This window comes from Eleginops maclovinus, chromosome 4 (genome assembly GCF_036324505.1).
Source record: "Eleginops maclovinus isolate JMC-PN-2008 ecotype Puerto Natales chromosome 4, JC_Emac_rtc_rv5, whole genome shotgun sequence".
Classification (NCBI taxonomy): Eukaryota; Metazoa; Chordata; class Actinopteri; order Perciformes; family Eleginopidae; genus Eleginops; species Eleginops maclovinus.
In genome coordinates this window covers 8924788-8949869 of record NC_086352.1, presented here as the reverse complement: position 1 = coordinate 8949869, position 25082 = coordinate 8924788, and the positions used below count along the sequence as shown (strand labels likewise).

Here is a 25082-nt window from a genome sequence, read left to right as displayed (position 1 = left end):
ACATAAATACTACCTTGTTGGCATGCACACCTGATGACCTGGTTATACTCCGTCGTTTTGGACTTCTTTATGCTGCTATTTAATCAAACTTTATTCCAAAAATGAAAAAAATGAGGCAGATTAAAGTGTCAATTGTTTATCCAAATATGGTAATAGATAAGAAAATAACTCTTTAGGACACCTCACACAATACTTTCTTATTCTCCAAAAATATTGAGCCTGTTTACATGCATCTAGGCTGTGAGTGTGCTGCAATTTTCCACATTTTTGACCTCTGGAGATATAACTTAACCTTATTGAGAGGTGTAGTGATGAGTCTTAAACTTGAGCTGAGTTAGCATTTGACTGCTGACTTCACTGCTGATGCCTGGGAGTGCTCATTTGGGTTTGCACCTGATTTACGTTGACTTAACCCCTCCAAAACCAGTGAGACCTGGTGTGTTTTCCCGCCTGTATAGAAGCTCTATACAGATTCTCTTTTTACTGATGTGGGTTGATGGAGACAGCCTGCACACATGAGAGATTCATACTGAATGAGAGTCCTGCTCCTATTCATGCACCACCCAGGATCTCCCGATAAAATATTAATGCCTCATGGCTGCAGAGGTCCTAACCTTCCGTTAAAGTCATTACTCCAGCCTCCGCTCTGTGGTGTGTGTGTGTGTGTGTGTGTGTGTGTGTGCGTGCAGTGGGTGTTCAGTGTCTGGCATCTGACTCTTCTTGAAGCAAGGAGATAAAACCATTAACCCAATAGAGTGGTGCAGGAATACCAAAATTAGTTAGTATTTGTAACACTTCTGGGCTCGATGGTCTCAAAAGTCAGTCGCTTTTTGAATGTGTTTCTCCTTAGATGCTTGAATTAAGATGTGTGGCTAACGGAAACTTTTGAGATGTTCATATTTAGCTCTAAAAACATCAGTACATACCCCACTGGTGAATATCCAAAACGGTTGTTAACTGACTAAATGAGACTTTTAAACATCATCACACCAACCATTAGCCACCTTTAGCTTAGCATACGTGGAGTGAAGTAATGACTGTGATGCAGTTTGTTTTTAGCTTTTTACTCCCTGTGATTACATTTATGGTACCTTTTTTGAAGTTCTCTTATTATGTGCAGATGATCCTTCTGAATGCAATGTGCAAGTATCATGTTGGCCACAGATGTTATGTCCAAAATAGTCAAATCCCATGACCTTTTGTAAGCCCTTGCAATGCTAACTTCTGGGTCGGCCTACAAAAACACGTCATCACTGCACCACTCTATTGTCTTTGAATTCTAGGATCTGTTTCTCTGAGACCACTACGCCTCCTATACCACCACCCTTTTCTACTTGAATCATCACTTCACTTCGATTTTTTGGAGTATGCATTACTTTTCTAGTTTACTCTACCAGCTGCTCTGCTGGTTCGGCGAGTTAGGGGTCACATCATCGTATGGAAAATCTGTTTACTGATGAGAAACATAAATGGAAGCAGCTGATTCAAATATGGATGCACCAGCCGCTGTGACAGGTGGACTAGCAACATGACACACATTGGGAAAAAAAAGAAAGATGTTATGCATTTGTCAGTGATCTTCTTCATTGCTATATATCAAGCAGGGCTCCTGATCTGGGGGTGTTTGAGGAAAATAACCACATAACAAATTAGCATTACCAAAGTCCCAGCTAATGTTCTAATAGATTAGATTAAAGTCAGCTACTGTGGAATTGGAATTGTGTGTTTCAATGTGCATTATTTTGTTGATCACATTCATCAATTGACTTTAATCTGCAGCGCTGAAGCTTTTTATCGTAGCTTCAACATAGACTGAGGATCCAAAAGCTTTCAGACGTATCAAAATGTATCAACGCATCGCTGACAAAAGGGGGACTAACCCTGGGGAAACCATACAATATCATCTGCTCAGTAAAGTATGCAGATGTCTGTCCTGTGCCCTTGTTCAGGAGTAGCTAATGCATGTTCAGGCTTAATATCCCATTACATGCATGTACAAAACAGGTTAAACTAGAGTATGTGTGTTTTTCCTACCACCCATGTTGACTGACTCCGAAGTAAAGGTGATACTATTACCATTTCCGACGGCTCCTTTCTATTCCATCTCCAAAATAAGAGTCCATTTTATTTTCCATGTCTCATTTGACTCTCCTATTAAACATTTAATGGCCTCTTTTCATTGAAATGGAGACCGGAGCTCATCATGTGTCTTTGTGGATGAAGGGATAGTACAATACCTGAGCTTTTTACCGATCGACCCCGGGGGTTTTTACATTTTAACGCGTTTTGTGAGATGAGAATGTAATTAAGCGCAGAGATATTGCTGTAAATGTCATTTTTGTCTCACAAATGAAAATAGTAAATGGTAGGTTTGGTCTGAAATACAGTTCTATAGAACATTGTGTATTATATATACCAACAGAATCTGCCCTTAGGTGATGCAGGGGTTATTTCCCAGGCCAGGCTCCACTGATCACAGCTCTCTACAGACTGGAATTTGCTTTTCTAGGCAGCCTACCTGCTGAAAAATAAGCTCATATAATCATCAGATGAAAGCTCCGTGCCGCTCAATCCCCTTTTTTGTTGTTGCTTCCCTCCCCCTACTCCTTTACATTTTTCTCCCCCTAATATAAATGTGGTCTTTCCGGCATGCTTTGCATCCGATGTGAGCGGGCATGCTCTAAACATGCTGATACTACAAAGCAGCAGGGTAGCAGCAAAATATCAAACAAAATGGTGCTTGTGAGATCAATTACATGATAGAAAATGGAGGTTTAAGTCTAGCTTATATGCAGCTGCGTATAGCCGTTCATATTTCAGGGCTCGCCTGCTAGCCGTCTAATCTCTTTCCCCTCACTATTTCATTAGGAAGAGCCGAAGCTGTTTTTTTTAATTGAGTGTTTTCATAGTTAATCCCTCGCAGTATGTGTGCGTGTTCACGTGTGTGTTTGTGTGTGATATATACACATGTTTATGTGTCCGCGTTGCTTGTCTTTGAGTTGAAAGTCATGTACACATACTAGTGAGTCTGTGTGTGTGTGTGTGTGTTGCGCTGGCCGTTTTTGAAGCGCTTGCTGTATAAAGCAGAAATCCCCCGTGTTGCCGTGTGCACGGTGCTGATACAGTGTTTGTCTTAAAGAGGGAGGTGGTGTTACGACTGTTTCCAGTTGTGATCTGTGTGGCTGTGAGATTATAGCCTTCCATTCATAAGAAGAGGGATTTCCTGACAAGGACCAGCACTACTGTCTCAATAAGCCTCCAGGATGAGAAGCAGACACACACACACACACACACACACACACACACACACACACACACACACACACACACACATACCACACTAGACAGCATTTTTGAAGGATACTCTGTCACCCACAATCAGAGTTTCTGAGGAAGAAGCACTCGCTCATGCAGCACATTGCAGTCTTGGCCTGCATAGTGCTCTCCTATCTTTATTCTATTAAAATCAAACCCTCGCACATACAGTCCCAGTGGCGGCATGCCAAGTAGGGCAGGACAACACTGGGGGGACAAGGGATGGAGGTTATTTGGCACAATAGGAGGACGGGAGCCAAGCCTCCAACAGCACCGAGCCCATCGCTCTGAGGAAAAAGGGAGCTAGCTTGTAGCCCATCATCCGGGATCACGCTGTAATGTCAAATCAGGGGCAGCTGTGGTCTAATTAGAAATGCAAGATTATGTCTGGAGGATGGCCTCTTTATATCCTGCTGGGGAGGCAAATAAATCACCTTCCTCACTAATGTAAAAAACATTGAGGCAGCAAGCACCGAGCAGATGGAAATACATCTCAACTGTAAACCAAGATGGTGGAGGAAGGGTTTTCATGAATGTTTCTTGTGTTTTCTATTAAAATGGATCTTCTGATTTTAGTATTTGACAGTTCAGGAAAATAAACAGAAACATGGATTTCTAAGTTTGTTTGACTTCTGGTATGAACATGATTAAACCTGAATAAGGAGCAGCTTCCCACTCACACCTAAGCTGTCTCCTTCTTGTATACGGCACTATTTATAGAAAAGCAATCATTTAATTGCTTCCTGAAGCCAAAGAATGCAAAAGAACACAATCGTAAAGACAATTTAAATACCTTTTTTACATGTTTTGATATAAAGATTCATAGGCCATGATTTTATTCTAACACTGTCTCAAAAAAGGCTTAACCGTTTCATTTTCTGTTCGTTTGTATTCTTTTAATTCAACCAAAAGCACATAGCAGTTGTTACAGATCTCCCTGCCAAACGCTTTGGCATTAACTAATGTGCGTTGATGTACCAAGAGCCAGTTTTTAAAGCAGGCTTGCGTCAAATATCCAGCCTGTTGAGAGCACTAAACCCTGTACTGTTGCTCAGGGCAGATCCCACTGGAAACTGTTTGAAGTTAACCTGTGTATTTAAATGTATATTATCAACATTTGAGGCTGTTTTTCTATAAATTCTGACCAATCTTTATATTGATTTAGTCATTCAGACTGAGCAGGATGTGTGTCTTACCAACATGGTTTTTACTTCTTTGCCACAGGGTTGATTTTTAGATATTTCGCAAAGGAAACAGATTTTTTGAAATCAGACTGAAGTGTTTGATTTCATTTTGAGGCAGCAGTCCCCTCCCTGCTGTACAGGAAATATTGTGAAGGAAACCTGTGTGGTTATTTGGTCGATGTCTCTTTTTTGTTGTTGTGCTTGTTGAAGTGTTAGCCTTCTCACTCTCAGACACTTGACAGCTCCTCTTTATAATTCAAGGTCAGTTGAAATGGTCTCTAAGGCATTCCATTCATTTCTATTACAAGGTTTTCACATCAGTGGGGGCCTTGATTGTGACCCTGGAGAGTAACAGACTGCTTTCAGACCCTTTTTATTCCTCAGTAAGAGGTTCATTTGAAAGTCCTCCCTGTCATTTGAGTTAATATAGCTCTACTTGCAGGCTATCTATTGTGTGTGTGTGTGTGTGTGTGTGTGGCTGCTGCTGGTAAACCTCTGGGTGGTCCTGTGATTGAGCCACAGCAGGGTGGAACAGGCAGTAACCATCAGTAGGATTGGGCTTGTGCTTTGTGGTGTTTCTCTGTGTCAATGTTGGTGATTTCATTGTCTTTGACATATGGGAGAAAATTCCAGTCCAATATTATCTCTCATTTATTAGTATTGGGCTTAAAACGATTGAAATGAAATCTCTTTGAAGAATGATATCATCAAGAAGGCATGTGGATATAGATTTAATTGCAAAGTAGGCTATGTAGGCACCCCTTAAAAAGAAGAGTTATGTATCGTTAGAGGGTCTCCTGCTGACTCGTCTACTCAGGACGTTTATCATCTTCAAATTGTGCTTATTTTCATTGGACATTTAAATTTGTCCCATTTTTGTAATAGTTTTTCCCTCTAAATACTGGCTAACTGAAACATTGGTGTGTGTGTTTACACTATATACTGTACCTTTCATTGTATTGAGCCCTTGTAAACGTCATAATAACATTCACTCTGGCTCTACTACCTCCTCATCAGTGTGATCTGTTGGCTCAATCTGATTTCACAGCCCTCCAACGATCCTGTTAGCGGTTCAGGTTTTCCCATATGGGGATCATGGCGTTCTTTAGCCTTGTTAAACGCTGCTGAGCTGCTGCCTGGTGATGTGACACTGCTATTCTGCTAGACCCGAATCCCAGCCAACTTTCATTTGGTCGAGGAAGGAACAGTGTGTTTTTTTCCGTTCAGCTGCTTTAACATTCTTTTTCTAGTCTCCCTGGTGTCACAGCTGGTTAATTTTTATCTCCACTGTGTCATTCTGACTTCACGATCATTCATAGGGTCAGTGGACATGTGCTGGTGTTGTTTTTCACAGGAAGTGATGTCACCATGAACGTTGTGGCCCACATGGCCGAATACACTCCCAAGGGCGCGTTGCGTGGCAACCATAAAGTGTCATTGTCAAGAGGATTTGTGAAATGTAATATCCCGAGGGGGAGGGGGGCAGGGACACCAGGAAGAAGGGACTGCTGTTTGTCACTATATGTTGACGTCTGTGTGATGAAACACCAGAAAGCTACGAACAGACACAACATCTCGTGTATGGAAGGGATTAGAAAAATACAGCCGTGGAAAAAATGAAGAGACCACATCAGCAGTTTAGTTTCTCTTGTTTAATTTTTATAGACATGTCTTTGAGTTAAATGATTTTCTATATTTTATTGTGTTCTCTAAACTACTGACAATTTTCTCTGTGTTGGAATTCAACAGTCATGTAGAGATAAAGATTTCAGAAGTGTGGGGTGGGTTTTTCCAGAGCTGTAAAGGCGTTTCATGAGTTTCTTTTCAAACGGTAGACTTGTTCAACAAAGTAGTATGCGGTCTTAACAGGAAAGCTTGCTGTTTCTAGCATGTTGTTCTTCAGGTTTACCTCCTGTCTACTGCATCCATGTTTGCTAACAGTGACAGATACAGATTGGTGCGGGAATGAGTTGTTAAACCCGGAAACTAGTTAGCATTTTAGCACTTCTGCGTCCCCTTGTCTCAAAAGTTTAAGTTTTTTAAAATTAATTTGAGGTTAAATGCCTGAAATATGATCTGTCGTTAATTCAAGCTTACAATTTAACATAAATAAAGGAGACTGTCTGTAGCTTCAACATGCCTTGTATACAGCGGTTGTTTATAAGGAACTAAATAAGACTACTAAACGTCATCATGCAACGTGAAGTCATGGCTATTTACTTCTGGTGATTGCATTTTGTTATAAAAGTGGTCATAATATGTTGAAATTATCCTGACGAACATATTATCATAAACGCTGTTCTACCTCACAGCTTATTTTCTGCCATATTGCAAAATCCAATTGAAAGATCCCAATGATTTTCGCTCTTTGTAGCCATTACGATGCTAACTTGTGGATCAGCCATCATCCCTGTAGCGCTCTATTGGCAAGCATGGGAATGTTAGCGCTCCCTCGATACGCGTCTGTGATGTAATCTCATGTGAGCCACCCCTGCAGGGACACCCTTCTCACTAGAGACGTACCTGCTCATAACAGTCTGTCGAAACAGGCCTTTGATTGGGTGTGTGTGGATCACAGAGCGTGTCTGCCTTTTGTGGGTTTGTTGTGTGTATGCAAACACGTTGGAGAGTGAGAATGCCGAATGATAGCAGTGTCTTTTTCTTATTTATTTTTTCCCCCCATTAATATCACACCATGACAGAGATTCCCCGCCTGTGGCTTCCAAGAGATCGTACATGTAGCGGGACGGGAAGTGTGTGCATATGTAGAGAGAGAATATATGTGGTAAAGGTCACAGAAATAATATGCGACTGTGTGTGAAAGAGAGGATGAAGGTCTGGTGAAAAGTAGAAGCCTGCCTCTATTCATTGTGCAATCTGCTGCTTTCTGGGCTCCTGATATCATCTCGGCAGTCTGTCGGGGGACTACGATTGTACATTAGGCCATGGTGAGAATTTCAGCACTTGCTTAAAGGGAAAATTTCTGCCAAATATGATCAAAATTGGGCAGGGGCTTCAGCAAAGCGGTGAATTCCTTTCACCTCCTCCTCCTCCTCCTCCTCCTCCTCTTCTTCTTCCTATTGAGAGCATGTTAATATGTGTAAGCATTTCCTACCCTGCTTCAGCCGGTCCCCTAGCTGCTGCTGCTGCTGTGTGTTATGTTGGGGTCAAACATTGCATGCTAACAGCTGTGCAGAGAGAAATTCTTAGAGGACATCGGCTGCTGCAAACACACATGTTTATGAGGTGCAGTGCAGCAGATGCAAATCTATGAACTCATGATTCACTCCATCTTGCATACTGGTGCAAACCTGCAGTGTAGTTTATAAGGAATGATGAAAGTGTTTTATATTTACAAAACCTGTAACCAACATGCTGCAAACACTGCAGTGTAAGCCTCTGTATGCAACACTCTTATAACGCCACCACCTGAGCAGTTAAAGATATTTTTGTCATTGCAAGATTTATTTAAAACCTCTGAAAGGAATGTGGACACCATTTGTAATGTATTCAGTATATATAAACACTGGGGTTAAATGTACAAAGAGTTTGATTATAGATGTGAATTCATTTCTTTCTGAGGGTTTTGTCTCAACCGGTTAACAGGTCAAACCAAAATGCAGATTTCCCCCCTTAAAGTGGTGCCAGAAAACAATATACCTGTTCGTCAAAAATGCTATAATGACTCCAGAAATATGAAGATGGTGTCAAATGTCTGGGCAGACGGCAGAGACAGCTTTGTCTTTACAGAGAGTAAATAGGGGATGGATGTCCGGTGGGTCTGCCGGTGGACGAGTGGCAGGCAGCAGGCTGACACTGAAACTGAGATTTCTGAATTACAACCTTTCTTTGACTCTCCTTTTTCCTGTAGAGGAAGTAAAGAATCTGGAGCTCTGGATTTATTTGTTGTTTGAGGTGCAATATATGACTCGGCAGCTTTAAGACGTGAAGACACTATTATTTTCAGCTTCGCTCGGATGCAGGTTTTGACTGGAAAGTGGGCGGGGTCGTAATTTTGTTAGGGCCTCATACTATATTCTTCTGGAAAGAACCCTGATTTTTATAAGGGTCCAAAAACCAAAATAAAGTCCTTGTTAAAAAAATGTCCTTTCTATTTATTAAAAACGTACCGGGGATGGAGAAACTGTATTCACTTTTTTTAAATTTGCGTTAGTGTGACTGGAAATATGTTTAAGACGGTGACAATCGAGCACATTTTGTAGTCAGTCTATTATCCTAATGTCATTTCCTAATATACAAGTGGCTGTAGTTATCTGTTGTTGCAGAATTACAGATGGTATTAAATATGTCACGGAGACAGGCAGAGATTTAATAACGTTCAGATGATCAGCAGTAACATCACGGCTGTATCATTAAGGCATTTGTCAACACAAATTACTCCCATCAACCCCAAATGCAGTTCACGTGTACTCGGGAACATGTTTTCATTTCTCCAGCCTTCATCTCATCCTATTCATGCTGTGCTTCTTCCCTCCCACAGGAAAATTGTCATCAAGATCGGGAAGAAGAAAAAACGAAAGCAGGAGTCTTCAGAGGAGTCAGACGATGACCCTCCCTCTCGTTACACTTCTAAAGATGACGACTCTGTAAGAACACACACACACACACACACACATTGACCTATAAACCTACTATACCAGCCACTGTTAGTGTGACTGGGTCTGTGATGCGTGGGAATACTTGCGGTGTATTTCATCTCCCTTTTATCAAATAATAATATTAATCCAGACAACACACTTTCATCTGACTGTGTTTTAGCTCCCCGCCTTATTGAGATGAGTTGTTGAAGTTATCACGTGTGGTGCACTGTCCTCCGTCTGACTGTTCACACTGTTTCCGAGCCCGGGGGAAGGCTTCAAGGCTTCAGCTTGAGGATTGACTTTGTGGTTCATGTGGGGCTCACCCAGTGGGTGGCGATCTCAAGTACACATCCTTATTCATTTCGATGATGGAGATATTCTGAACAAGGCGTAATCTAGGTCAAAGCACCACAGAGGACAACATATTTTCCCACTGGTTTCGAATTGGGACAGAAGAACACACTGGCAGTTTATCGGTGGCTGCGTTTCTCCTCCACCATTGTCTGGTCTGTGAACTGTCCCGTGCTGAGTGAAATGTGACTCCTGCTCCTCTGTGCTTCTGAATAGGTGGAAGCACAACACTGTGTCACACCGCTAACACTAACTACCACGGCGGGACTAACACACACTCATCCATTCAACAGTTTTTCCTTTAAGAGGAAATCGTGTTTGAAGGAATTGAATGTTTGCTTGATAACGCAACACAGCGACATTTAATTATGACTTTCTTTATTTCAAATCCGTAATGTAATGGTTCTATTTTGAGCTCTGGAAAATTAGAAAATCCTCTGAGGTTGAGATTATTATTAGGCACAGAAAATAAGTGCTAAGGGGAAGATGACAACACATCCTAATGAAATGTTCTAAGAGGGCGGCTGTTGCTCAGTGGCGATCCACCAATCAGAGGGACAGTTGTTTGATTCCTAGGCTGTGAAGTCAACATGTCTAACTGTCCTTTAGCAAGATCCTAAACCCCAAATTTCCCCTGTAGCCAGTTACTTTAACTGAAGCTTTAATCCAAAGGGGCCCTATTCTGCTCATTTCAGGTTCATATTTATATTTTCCCCAATGTTGACATGTCTCCATGCTTTAATTTTCAAAAAGCTCTTTATTTTTCTCATACTGCCTGTACTGCAGCACCCCTTTTCACCCTCTGTCTGAAACCAGAGCCCAGTTTACTCTGATTCGTTAGCTGGTCGGTTCTGTTGTGAATTTCCAACGGCTTAGAGATGTCCCGCCCCCTAGTCTATCACGTACAATGTGTCGGAGCGCTAGCCAATAAGAGTGCTTGTGTTGCGTAGTGATATGGACAGGAAAGGGAAACCCACAAAAAGCATAACAGAGCCCCTTTAGATGAAATGTAATGTAATAAATAACTACAATTGCTATTTCTGTTTGATTAATTGAGGTGAGACCTGTGAGATTATTTTATTCAAACACAATCCTCATTAGCCCATTGCATCATGACCAATGAAGGTCCTCTATTTTAAGAGTGACATGTGAACGAGTGGGGATGACAAGTGTCTCCCATCCTCGCCTCATCACCTCTCTCCCTCCTCTCTGCCTCCCATCCGGACAATTGCCTATGATATAATTACGCTAGTTAAGCGGGGCCCCTGGCTTTAATTAAAACAGTCAGCTGATGGCTCATTTAGGACGATCCTGTGGAAGTCAAAGCAGCATGACTGACAGCTCGAAATAAAGCGTGTCCACCTCACGGTGTTTTGCGGTGGCACGTGGCAGGTTTCACGTCCCGGCTGCTGGTCAGCTTGGGTTTTGGGATGTGAGGGTTTAGTCTCCATGGGGATATTATACTCCACACCTAATTAACTTTGGCTCTGTGGCATTTATTCCTAATTACCTACATATTATCATTAGGAGGGGTTGGTGTATTGATGCAGGATACAGCGGCCCACGCTTATGATAATTACAAAGGCCTGACAGGAAGGAATAGCAAGAAGCTGCATGTTAAAACACTTTTGTGTTTGAGATATGTGTGGGAGGTTACTCGGCATAATGCTTTTCAGAATGTACTCCTCCGTTGAGTTAAAATTTAACAAGGTCATTCATGGGCTGGTTTTTTAACGTGCGTTATAGGAGGATGGAGAACCCAAATTAGCCTTTTCAATAAGGGATTGTGTAACTCAATCAGAGATATAGACGTAGATTAGTAAATATTGTACACGGGATGTCTTTTTCTAAATACATAAATAGCTAGAGTTGGATCAACGTTATATATGTTATCAAACATGAGTCAGACAGTCAGAGATTGAATAACTTACAGTACATGTTAAATCAATACAACCAGTGTCTGAACATTGTTGCTATTACTTTAATTCACATGGAAAATGTGAAACGGCAAGATTGTTTAGTTTAGCTGACGAAGGAGTAGCTTCATACTCACAGCTGTGACTATCACAAATGGAAGATTCATGACTGAGGATCCAGTGTGTGCTGTGTGGTAACACACCAGTGTGAAAAGTAACATTGATGCTTTTTCTTTTATACACTAGCACTAGCTAAAAAGCAAACTCATGCAGGAAATAAACACGTGTGGTTTATTTAAAGATATGTTTTCAAATGCATAAGACCTTTCGAAAAGGTAAAAATAATTGCCCATGGATTGTTTCTTAAAGGGACCGCACAAATGATTGTACAGATGTGAGATGATCATTGGTGATCATAAGTCCCAGCAGTGTTCACATCTGCTCAGACTGGAGCTGCGCTTATATGCACAATGGAAGTTGTATTTAATTTGCGGTATGGACTAGTGCAATTATTAAAAGGCACAATATCAAATCAAACTCACCTTTTCAAAACTGCTTTTAATCTGTAAATTAATGTTGTGTTTTACATATTTTAAGTGACTTGTTTTAATTATGTTTTGATGAGTTTTACCTCTGTAAAGTGTCGTTGAGTTTTTAGGAAAAATGATTATTGTTACTTCTATTATTCATATTTAGTAAAGGCTCAATATTTCAAAATAAATCAGTCAAAATAATCGCATTTTATAAAAGAAACTCCAACCTGCCTTAACTTTTTAAAATGTACTGGTTAGAGCCAGGTTTTAAAATAGGTTTTCTATATTTTTCAGGTGGTGAAATTGATCCAGATGTGTAGAATATCTTTTTGTAAATGTCCTTCTTCCCCCTCGTTGTGCTTTTCCAGAAAAGGCGATCAAATCGGCAGGTGAAGAGAAAGAAGTACGCTGAAGAGCTGGAGGCCCGACTGTCAGATGACGAGGTCAAGATGATGGCCAAAGCCAAGAAAACGAGCTCTGGAGGCTCCAAGCAGCCGGCTGTTCAGCTCTTCGTGGTGAGTAGTTCTGCCTGCAACGACCAAGACGCTTGGAAGCTAAGGAGAAGAGATTTCATTCATTCATTCTTTAGAAAACACGGCACTAGTGTGTAGGTCAAACTCATTTTTCTCACATTTATTCATTTAAGTTTGTTGGCATGCAAAGAAGGTTTTTTTGTGGCACTGATGCACATGCTTATTTAAAGAGAACTGAAAAGCTAGAACACGTATCTTTGAGGAACAGTACAGTGCAGCACAGCCTGTCCTCTTTACACATAGTGACGTACAAACCAGGACCCCTGCAGTTAGCCTGCATTTTCAGTGCCCATTTATAGTTATTCAGAGGCAACAGTAGATAAATCAGGATTGGATTTTTGCGACAACACTTCTGTTTACATATACAAGTCTAGAAATACGTGGTCCACAAATTCCACCATGGCTTCGCTCATTACAACCATTCATACTTTCTCAGTTGCTCTGCACAGGTAGAGACAGTTCTTAAGAAGCAAGCTGAAGCCCCTTAAGTCAGTTTGAGTATTACAAAGTGTCCTGAGGATCATGCAAATGTCTGCTGTGGGAGAATAGGAAGTCACACTTGATATTAAATGGTTGTGTTTGCCATATTTTTAAGGAGAACCCCAGTGAAGAGGACGCTGCGGTTGTTGACAAAATCATGTCTTCTCGTATCGTCAAGAAGGAGGTAGTGAACGTACTTTATTTTTCAATATAGCATAATAAAACAGCTGTTAGCCAAGTCGCATTTAATTAGCAGTTTCTTTGTAATCTTAAATGTTTCATCTTTCTTCAGGTTTCTCCAGGAGTGGTGGTTGAAGACGAGGAGTTTTTTGTAAAATACAAAAACTAGTAAGTTTGTTTACAGTTTATTAATTACACCATGAACCATAGCAGACATATTCACAGCTGTGAGGATCATCCCTGTTTAAGCAAGTATGTGATCTGTTTATATATAGCATTTCATACAGTTCTGCGGCACTTAAAGGTACACTTAGATCAATAAATAGTGTTACACAGGATGCTAACTAGGAAGTGTTTTACTCATGAATGCAGAAATCTCAAGCATCCTAGGATCAATATTACCGCTATGCGACGCGGTTTAAATGTCTCTTTCATAATCTTATTAAAGATGATGGTGTACAATGGGTTTACTTCCACCGCCTTTACAGAGACATCATTTCTTTAATTTGAAAGATAATCTATCATCAGCCAGATTACATTCATTATGTTTTCAGCCGAATGATGAAAAGGATTGAAAAATGTCACACTATGAATTTGATGACACCAAATGTTTTGATAGAGGAGCAAAACACCTGCTGGCTGCTGCCCCAGATGTTGTTTGAAAGGTGTTTTCTCAGGGTTTCTCACCTTAGTCTGAATGTGTGTGTGTGTGTGTGTCTCAGCTCCTACCTACACTGTGAGTGGGCCACAGAGCAGCAGCTGGAGAAGGACAAGAGGATTCCGCAGAAGATCAAACGTTTCAAGCTGAAACAAGCACAGAGGGCCCTCTTCTTTGCAGACGTAAGGCTGTGTGTGTGTGTGTGTGTGTGTGTGTGTGTGTGTGTGTGTGTGTGTGTGTGTGTGTGTGTGTGTGTGTGTGTGTGTGTGTGTGTGTGTGTGTGTGTGTGTGTGTGTGTGTGTGTGTGTGTGTGTGTGTGTGTGTGTGTGTGTGTGTGTGTGTGTGTGTGTGTGTGTCACAATTTGTTGTCATAGGAAATGTGTGTTTATGAATGTTCTCTGTGTGTGTGTGTGTGGATGTTTGATTCCCTTTTTGTCAATGTGGGCGGGAACATCTGTGTGCATACATCAGAATCATTGGCCTGCTCACTTGATGCAGTAGTGATACTTATCTCCACTACCAGATGGTGAGTGGGCATTTAGATTTATTCTCTCTTGTTCTCTTGTCCTTCTTTCTCTCTGCGTCGCTCAGATGGAAGAGGACCCCTTTAACCCTGACTATGTAGAGGTAGACAGAGTGCTGGAGGTGTCGTATTGTGAGGACAAAGACACAGGAGAGGTAAAGTGAATCCTCTTTCATGCTGGTTAATCATATCCATGAGATGCACTTCAGTTTTTATTAGTGCCTTTTTAACCTCTTTCAGCTTTTTGGTTCCTTTCTGTAAACGCTCCTCTCTAGTGATGTCTTTGTATAGTCTCTCAGTCAGGCCCAAGGCCATGCTGTCGGGCTCCCTCGCAGCCTTTTGTTAATACCATAAAAGCGGAGCGCAGAGTCTTTTGCAGCGCTAATTCCTCTCCGCCTGCTGCAGGAGGTGGTGTACTACCTGGTGAAGTGGAGCTCGCTGGCCTATGAAGACAGCACCTGGGAGCTCAAGGACGACGTGGATCAGAGCAAGATTGAAGAGTTTGAGCAGCTGCAGGCAGTGAAGCCAGACTCACGCAGGATGGTAAGTCATGACCGTCGACGTCCCTCACCTATCGATGTTTCCATGTTCCTCTATCACTCTATCCTGTTTTAAATATCATATATTTACACGTTGTTACTTGGTGCTTATTAATTAGTTCCTCTCTCAACATTTGAATCTGTTTCTTTTTTAATGATACAGGTTTTTGTTATAGTGGAATCTTTTGAGTGTGTTCAAAAGCCACCAAACGTACTGCAGTGTTAAATTAAAAGGCATCATTAGCAGAAAGGGACTGATGGCACTTCAATCCCCTGCTGCCAGTCAATATAAAAGCAGTGAAGGATGTCTCTGCTGTAAAAACACTACCTTTTAATCAGAAGTTATTTCTCACTTTCAGCTAATATTTAAAGTGGTGAGAAAAAAAGAACAATGCTATCAATTGTAACCTTTAGATTTGAATACCTATGTATTTATTGTAAGGTCAGCAGACTTCACACATATAAGAGTAAAATGTTCTTTCCTTTTTTCTATTTTTCTCACACATTTCTCTTTGCAATTTATTAATGTTACTACTAGCTGCTACTTCACTGTCATACGTTCACTTGCTTTCTTTTAGGGAGTCAACATGCATGTGTACACTTTGAATATGATTATTTTAACCATGGCTTGCCTCTTTATTTAGTAGTTTACAATACTCATCTTATATTTGCAGTTTTTCTGCACCCTAACGATACGTTTCCCCGCTGTGGGACAACATTTTCAACAGTTTGAAATGACTGTAGTGGATCCAGATTAACCCATTCGGAACAAAAATACCCCTCAACTCTGATTTCTGGGTTTCCCTACTTGCTTTACCTCTGGCTTAACGTACTTTAACCATAGCGTTAACTTCAAAAGTATTTTTAACTCTCGATATGAATGTGTCACGTAGGAGCGTCCCCCGGCCAATCTGTGGAAGAAGAGGGATCAGTCGAGGGAATACAGGAATGGCAACAGCCTCAGGGACTACCAGCTAGAGGGGGTCAACTGGCTCCTCTTCAACTGGTACAACAGGTCAGTTTTAAATATTGTATACGCATACATGTCATGCACTCAGCTGCAACCTGTTCACACTGACACATTCACATCTAAATGTCATGCACTTTTATGCCTTTCAAGCAAATGCCTTGACCCCAGGGCATGCTGCCACTTTGCATAGGTAAGCTAGCTCCAGTAGCATCAGCACAGTTCTCAGAAAAAGGACAAATATTCGAGTTATTTATTAGTATTTCACACCTAAAACAAAATGGCATCTCTGAACAACTGTATTTGCATGAAAACCTTCAGTAATCTGAGTCTTTTTTTTTTGTGTGTTAACAAAGATCTTTTAAGTATGAATGATAAAGTTCATGTTCAAAAAGGGCAAGAAGAAGCATAACAGCTTGTGTAGGCGTACCCCTTCTAGCAAACATTGCTAATAAAATCAATTCATCTCTTTGTACAAATCAAAAAAATCAATAATAATAACCAAATATCTTTCCAGGGAAACCAAAACAATGAAAAATAAATCGTCAAAGACAAACAATAATCCTGAGGTCGTCGGTCCTGCTCATAACCATTTAAAGTTTATTTTATTTGTTTAGTTTTAATACATTTTTACAGTGCTCATCATGACTGTCATTACATCATTATAGTATTCTAAAGGAAATCTACAGTGCATGTGTTGACCCAGAGATTGTACATTATAGGGTTTTTCTAGAAGAATCCTCTGGGGCTCCGGTAATGAATAATGAATCTGTTCTCCTGTTGTTCCACGCTGTGATTTGACTGTACTCACATTTGGTTAGGCCTGCGAGGAGAGTCAGATTTCCTGTCAAGGCGCTGCAACAATTGCTTTCCCTCGCCCACAGTGGCAGAAAGAAGCGCTGCACACTACATCTGGAGTGTGCAGTGTCAGTGTGCTTGCATTAACCCAGGGAGATGACTCTGTGTGTGTGAGCGTGCTGGAGTTTGTGTGTGTGCCTACGCAGAGAGATTCATCAAACTTACAGAGCTGCTTAAGAGGCCAGTGGGAATATCTGCACGTTGCAATTAGCATCAAGACATAATACCCCCACCCACTGGACAGCTGAATAAATGGTTTTCTGGAGTACACCACGCAGCAGAGGCAGGCGCATTATGTTGGATCTCATCTCTTTGGTCTCTTATTACTGCTGATGATGTCTTTTTCTCCCCCATTGTACCCTGTTTATTCTATAAGTATCATGGGGTTTTCTCTCGTTTTTTCTCCCTCTGCTTGTAGTTTTTCATCTTCTTTTCCCCCCTTCTTCAGCCCACCACACATTTTCTTTCCTTTTGAACAGTAACATACAACAGAGAGGCTGTCAGTGAACACATGCTACGTTTTACACCTCACACAGCAGTGTAGTCACAGAGTTTTTTTTTAAAACAATATTTCTTATTCAAGAAAGGTAGTACAATACAGGATGTATTTAAATACTATGTCTTGATTTGTTTTTTACATTATTTGTCAAACAAATCCCGCCCACCCACAATACCCACACACTGCCGTAAAAAGAATAAAATAAATAATAATAAAAAATACATACTCATAATGAACATACATCAGAATAATAACATTAATAGAGAAATAAAAATAAAAATGATAATAATAATAAAAAATATAAATAAATTAAAGAAAAAAAAAGACGAGGAGGAGGAGGGGGGGCATTCCGCACTCTATTACATGCCTTTAGTTATGCTTGGTCAAAACAAAACACCTCAGGGTCCAACTGTCCTACGGGAGGGTGTTGAGCCTGTCAAAATACAAAATCAGTGGGTCCCATATTTTGTGAAATCTTCGTATTGATCCTTTGGTGAAGTACTTAATTTTCTCTAATTTCAGGGAAAACATTAGGTCGCTGAGCCAGACAGACACTATAGGAGGATCAGGAGATTTCCACTGTAAGACTATTGTTCTACGGGCTAGCAAGGAGGCAAAAGCGAAAGCATTGTTCTTATCAGTGGTCAGCCAGCTCTCATCAATAAATACTCCAAAGATGGCCATTTCTGCAGAGGGTTTCACTTTGGTATTAAATGCATCGTTCAAAGTTTTGCAAATAGATGACCAAAAGTCTCTTCATTTAGGACAGGTCCAAAACATGTGAGCCAGTGTAGTCAAGAGTTTAAACACTCCACACATGTTGTACTCTGAACCACTTTTTTCTCCTCTTAACGCTTCTTTTGTCTCCCCCCACCCCGTCCCCCCCCGTCAGACGTAACTGCATCCTGGCAGACGAGATGGGCCTGGGAAAGACCATCCAGTCCATCACATTCCTGGAGGAGATCTACCGTGTGGGCATCAAAGGGCCATTCCTCATCATCGCCCCGCTCTCCACCATCGCCAACTGGGAGCGCGAGTTCCGCACTTGGACCTATCTCAACGTCATCGTGTACCACGGCAGCATGGTCAGCAGGCAGATGCTGCAGCAGTATGAAATGTATTTCAGGGATGCACAGGTAAATGGACGGATCTTTTGCACTTTTTATTGTTACGTACAGTCTTATGGTCGTACAAATTCACTGAGCATGGATGCTATTACATAAGTTTGATATACAGTCTGATAAAATAGCAAATACAATACATTAGTTGCATTAAAGGGGGCAATATTATGCTCATTTTCAGGTTCATATTTCTATTATTCATGCTTAAATGTTCAAAAAGGTCTTTCCTTTTCACCCTCTGTCCAGTCCCAGTCTGCTCTGATTGGTTAGCTGACCGGCTCTGATGTGATTGGCGAACCACTTAGAGATGTCCCGCCCCTTAGCCTATCACGTACAATGTGTTGGAACGCTAGCCAATACAAGCGTGAGTGTTGAGTAGTGATGTCACTGTCACAAACGTTAGAAGGTGTTTCAGGCCGAGGGGGGGAGTGTGTGGGAGAGGAAACTTTGAGATGTTTGCCTTTGCAGACCATTTACATGCACAGAAACTAAATAACACACAATGGGAAACCCCTAAACAGTGTAATAGGGCCTCTTTAATAAATACGTTGTAGGACCATAACTGAATCAAAAACACGTTAGACGGTTGTTCTCCGGTGCATACAGCATATTACATGATACACTAAACATTTCTTGTTAAGTGCAACCTTTTCTAACAAAAAATGCATCTTAGGTTTGCAAACTATCTCAATGGTCTGTTTTAGGAAAGAACGATGCTTTCCTTCAAAGTGTTTGTGTGTTCTGGCTCCACATTAGCTGTGTTGGCCTTAAGGAGCCTGGGATGAATCAGCCCTTCCTAACACAAACAGAATTGTGAAGAGTGATGGGCCTTTTATTTTGTCCTGACATACCTAATCTCTCCTTTTTTTTAAAGACAGACGAGCGAAAAAAGCAGCGTCACCGCGCTTACCTTCCGAATGGAAAGCAGTGATTCACTTCGATTAAAATAATCACAGTGCTTTTTGGAAAACAGCAGAACTGTGTCAGCAGCGTGAAGTCCTGAGGGTGATCTAATCATGTGTTTGGAAACAGGACGCCTGTATAAAACAAAAGGAGTCGTATATTGAAAAGCCGGGTGGAACGTCTTTACCATGTGTAACACAAAACCAAAAACCACCGGGACTCTGTAACGAATGCGACAATCCCACTTACCAAAACGTTTCCCCGGCAAATATCACCTGTAGCAGGAGGAGAGCAGGCAGCAGCTGGAGGAGAGGGAAGATTTTCCATATTGCTGTTTCAGAAAGCTTCAATTGTGCAGCTCTAGTTCAGTGTAGCCAATGATATCCGGCCATGTTGAGTAAGAGAACATTTTCATAATTAAGCGGTACTAACGAACCATAAAGCAGTGTTAAAGAAAGGGCACGTTCCCGACAGTGAGGGGGCTGCTAGGTAGTTAGTGAGCCTTGGGCAGAGGCTTTCTGTGGTTGGCAGGCCATGTGATGTGTCACAACAGGCAGCGAGAGGCTCTTAGTGTTTTCAGACGAGCCGTAGGAGGAATTAAGGCAAAAGAGAGCAGAAGACAGCGCAACCGCCACCAGGCTGTCTCCCAGCAGCCTGTGATGTCACAGCAGCCCTCGAGGGGAGCTCTCTGTCAGTGGCACTCAGGCGTATCGCGGAGAGAGGTGGCTCTACAGCAGGCTGCTGGCTGGCAGGCTGTGGGAGGCCGTTATTGGATAACTGAGTATCCCTCGAGGACTGTTGTCAAGGCAATAGTTACAAATGGAGAGGCGGGGTGAAGAAAAGCTTCCCCAGAAGGACAAAAAAAAACAAACGGCAAAAAGACTCACAAGCAGGTGTGCCCTCATGTCGTGTTAGATCGGAGATCCACAATCAAGAGGTGTGTTTTTAGTTTCAGTACAGTAAGCCATGTGGTTGCTGTGAAATTAGTAGGAATCCGATGTCAACTGTTGCGGTTACATGCTCATTATATTCTCTCTGAAAACAGCTTTTTTTAATGACCGTACAGATTCTGCATCGTTCAAATTTATAATACTCCGCAAATGAAATGTGCTTTTACAATCTTCCACTCGTACTACATAATTATGCTTTATCAACCCATTTGAAAACGTTTTCCTGCTTCTCTAACTTAATTTTTTTCTCGTGTTAAGGGCCGTGTGATGCGAGGGGCCTACAAGTTCCAGGCGGTGATCACCACGTTCGAGATGATCCTGGGGGGCTGTCCCATACTCAACGCCATAGAGTGGCGCTGTGTCATCATCGACGAAGCCCACCGCCTCAAGAACAAGAACTGCAAGCTGCTAGAGGGCTTCAAGCTCATGAACCTGGTACACAACCCGTCCATTTACAGAGAGATGCCTCGTTAAAGCTGTTGTTTAAAAACTAAATCCACCTCTTTCATACGGGACTTTCTGTACTGTCCAATCGTCAAATGTTACATTCTCTTTGTGTGTCTTGTTCTCTTTCAGGAACATAAGGTCCTGCTGACGGGAACTCCTCTCCAGAACACTGTGGAAGAACTCTTCAGCCTGCTCCACTTCCTGGAGCCGGCACGCTTCCCCTCAGAAGTCACTTTCATGCAGGAGTTTGGAGATCTCAAGACTGAAGAGCAGGTGAGTCCACGGATCCATCGAGAATATGTCCCATTTTTATGTTTTATAAATATTCCTTATTGCTTACACAAGTCAGAAATCCACATGTCATTCGATCAGGTCAGATGTTGTCTCCCTTTTTATGTTGTTGTTGTTTGAAAACACACATTGTTGTCTTATAGAGCCCCACTACACACAGTATTAAAGACTATGGACTAGGACATATTGGTACAGATGGAACCACCCAATATGCGGATTACCCAACTAGGCCACAGTGAAACCGTATGTTGGATAACTGTTACATAAAACGGGTTATTTAGCTACTGATTATCAGACTACGTTTTGACACAAGATAAAGGTCTTTTTAGCTGTCCTTTTTTACACATCGATGTTTGGCATTTCATTTTTAGGCAGAGTCCCTGAAGAGATGCTCGAGGAAAGCATTCAATCATGACTGAAGTGTTGCGCTCAGGCTGAAAGTACAAATATTTGGAACAGTTCGTACTCAACACGCGATGATAAATAGAAGCTCTTTGTGCCCGTGGAAATGGGAAAGCATTTTTATAGTAAGCGTTGCTGGAGCGGGTATTTTTCCAAAACACCGTGTTCGTCGAGGGCCTGGATGTGTCATAAAAAGAGAGGGAAGCTGGCCCACTCATCGGGGTCGAGTAGTTACTGAGCTGTGATGTTCTACTGTAAGCAAAATAAAATCACTGGTTATAAAAATTAATGTATTACCTTAAAATAAAAGACATTCTAATACGTAACTCCACAGCTCTATATAAATAAAATCTCTTCTCTTCGTTATGTAGTTAATGTGTTTTGATGTTATTGGAATGCTTTTTGCATCTGCATACATCAGTAATTTAACACACCATTTGCATATCTGATGAAGTCTGATTATGCCTTGTGATAAAATGTTGAATACAATTATCAAAACAACACATTTATTCTCCACTTGGGAATGGAAAAGTCACTGGAGCATGCACACAGTTTCTGTGAAGACATGTATGACTCAGCTAAGACTCAGCATGTGTAACCCAACACCTCTGCAGAGTTCAATTCAGAGGGGCTTTATTGCCATGAAAGATAAAAGAAACAATGCCAAAGCATCAAAATACAAAATCATTCCTCAATATTAACATACATTTCACATCTCCCAGCAGCTACAGAATATGATATAACACTCTCTTGATCTCTGGGCCCACAGGTCCAGAAGCTGCAGGCCATCCTGAAGCCCATGATGCTACGCCGGCTGAAGGAGGACGTGGAGAAGAAGCTTGCTCCTAAAGAGGAAACCATCATCGAGGTGGAGCTCACCAACATTCAGAAGAAATACTACCGCGCTATCCTCGAGAAGAACTTCTCCTTCCTGGCTAAAGGAGCCGGCCAGGCTAACATGCCCAACCTAGTGAACACCATGATGGAGCTGAGAAAGTGCTGCAACCACCCCTACCTCATCAAAGGTAGGATGACGTCAAATAGAGGTTCATTTAGTTCAAATGTACAATCACGATCTTGGCAGGCAGAAGGTCTGTAATTACAGCTTCCTGTTTAGTCTTCGGGAGGTGTGTTTTGCTTACCTTTAGTTCAGCTCACTATAATTTGATTACACAAGAGGCTGTTGCATCAGACAGAAAGAAAGCTGTGATCATTTCAACATATTTTGAGTATATGCACTGGATCTGTCCTGTTTCTTTTGTTATGGTTCCAGTTTAACATGCAGGTAATTGTCATTTTTGTGTGAATATTCCTGCAATTGCATTTTATTCTTTATAGGTTGCACAAGCATCTATAAATGCGATATATAAAAAGCCGCTGTGTTTGATTTACTCTTGTTAAAATCTTGTTAGAAAAGCAATAAAAACACAGTTATGCTGATGTCCCCGTGTCTTTGCTACTTCAGGGGCAGAAGAGAAGATCCTGGAGGACTTCCGGGAGGTTCACAACCCCAATGCCTTGGACTTCCACCTGCAGGCGATGGTACAGTCTGCCGGGAAGCTGGTCCTCATCGACAAACTGCTGCCCAAGATGAAGGCCGGGGGCCACAGGGTGCTCATCTTCTCTCAGATGGTGCGCTGCCTGGACATCTTGGAAGACTACCTCATTCAGAGAAGGTACGGAGGACAAGATGATGGAGGATTTTCCTTTTCATATCCAGTATGGTTCAGACTTTAAAATTCTCGAAATTAAGATTCCAAGGTATTTAATGAAATATCATGCATTGAGGTTAAGAAAAATCAGCCATAACAAGTTAGCACAAACCAGTTGGCTAATATCATATTAAACAGCATGCAGATAAAATGCTATAATGACATAAGGTCTGGAAAAGGCACTCTCATCCTCTTGCTCTATTAGACTCGGTACGGTTTCAAGGAAGCCCCGGATCTTGTGCACATGGCAGCAGGATTTAGTCATCCCCTACACACCTTGTAGAGGGTGACCTGGATACTAGGACTTCAAATGGTTAGGGACACTGTGTGTATTATGGTGTGTTTTAGCATGTGATGTATGACAGCCAAATGCCAGTGAGAGGAGTTGGCAGGAGCTTCGTGTTTGATCACATCTAATGAGTCAAAACACCACACACATACACACATTTATCTATCCGTTTCTCAGGCCATTCATCTGTTTCGGGGCCAACAGGGGCTGGAACCTGTGGAATTTCCACAGGTGTTGCTGTAATGAGTTTTGTCCAGTTGGTTTGGCTCTAATTGGAAATTGACTCAAGGAGAAGTATTGGGAGTGGTGTTTTATTCATCTCCTCCAACAGTAGCTCTGAGTGGACAAATACAACGTGGCCATTTCACACAATTTTGCCAAGATAAAAAGTAAATCCTAATAAAGTAATATCAGTCTAATAAGGAGTTGTTGTTTTTTTTATAGTTTTATTCAGTTATGAAAATAGGTTTGTTGTCTATGCGTATTGCACTGTATGATTTCTAGGCCGGTATTTAGAGTGAATGAAGCGTTTCCCGCCCACAGAGCACAGTGGCAGCTGATAAAGATGATGGACAAGAGATTGTGTTTGTATCCCGGCTATAAAGTTCTAACCTAAGGCCCTGCCAGAGTGCATCATTACCTTGAGAACAAAGCGCTCTCGCCTTGTTTCAGTGTGTCAGCAGCATCTTAGGTAATGCCCAGAGGTCCAATAAAACGCTGAAAGGGGGTGTGTGGTCAGGAACATTTAGCAGGACGACCAGGGAGAAAGGTTTACAGCTTGCAATAAGAGCTGGATTTAAATGGCAATAAGGAATTTGATAATTTGGGGTTTCTCTTTGTTTTTCGTCTCAAGTTTCTGGGTCTGCTCAGTCTCTTCCATTTCATTTTTCTTAGTTCTGATCTTTGTCTCCTCACATCCTGTTGTTGCTCTCATGTTCCTGTCTCTGCCCTTCTCTCTCTCTCTCCCTCTTTCATCTGTCTTCCCACTAGCAGCTGAGGCAAACCTCTAAACTATTGTACAGCTGTGAGGTGCTGCGCAGACCTCAGACAGGGTTCAGCTGCAGGTTGCAGAAACCCTCAGGGCTTCTCTACACAAGACGAGCAGGAGTTTGTGGGAGGCTGCTCCTGACTGGAAGTGGATTACCCTGCGGGGGCGGCAGGGGGTCGTAGTGTGTGAGGTGGGGGGGGGAGGATGAAAGAGCATAACCAATCCTTGTGAAATAAGACTTATCTGTCAATCTGGGATAGAGTTACAGAGGTGTAGACTGGGAGTAAAAGACTGTTTTGGGTCAAATTAAAGTCCATTAGCTCTATGAGGATTCACTTGCATCAGGATTCCAAAACGTTCTTCGTTCGTTAAAAATAAGTATTCAGTAAGGTATTTTATACATTCCTAACAGATCTCTTCTCCGTGTTGCAGGTACTTGTACGAGCGTATAGACGGGCGTGTTCGTGGAAACATGCGTCAGGCAGCTATCGACCGCTTCAGTAAGCCCGACTCGGAGCGCTTCGTTTTCCTTCTGTGCACACGCGCCGGTGGCCTGGGAATCAACCTCACGGCAGCAGACACCTGCATCATCTTTGACTCAGACTGGAACCCGCAAAACGACCTGCAGGTACGACACTCACTCACTCACTCACTCACTCACTCACTCACTCACTCACTCACTCACTCACTCACTCAATGCAGCACAGATGCAACATGCTGCTGTAGATTAGCATTAATGTGCGACAAATAGAGGATCCTGGCACCCTAAAAGTTATCTATTGTCTTAACATCTGCTTGTGCAAACGGCTGCCAACGAGACTCATCACCACCACAAGTGCTTT

At 41.9% G+C, this 25082-nt stretch overlaps 1 protein-coding gene across 1 annotated transcript in view; it reads left to right on the top strand.

The window, feature by feature from the left end:
- The window catches only part of chd9 (chromodomain helicase DNA binding protein 9), a 69103-nt gene that overhangs the window by 24121 nt on the left and 19900 nt on the right, over nt 1–25082 (top strand). Inside the window, 14 exon segments of the mRNA XM_063881053.1 lie at nt 9001–9106; nt 12269–12415; nt 13029–13097; nt 13206–13261; nt 13816–13933; nt 14343–14429; nt 14680–14817; nt 15707–15828; nt 18030–18273; nt 20370–20546; nt 20688–20831; nt 22021–22276; nt 22717–22927; nt 24673–24868. Coding sequence (XP_063737123.1) covers nt 9001–9106; nt 12269–12415; nt 13029–13097; nt 13206–13261; nt 13816–13933; nt 14343–14429; nt 14680–14817; nt 15707–15828; nt 18030–18273; nt 20370–20546; nt 20688–20831; nt 22021–22276; nt 22717–22927; nt 24673–24868 — 2071 coding nt within the window.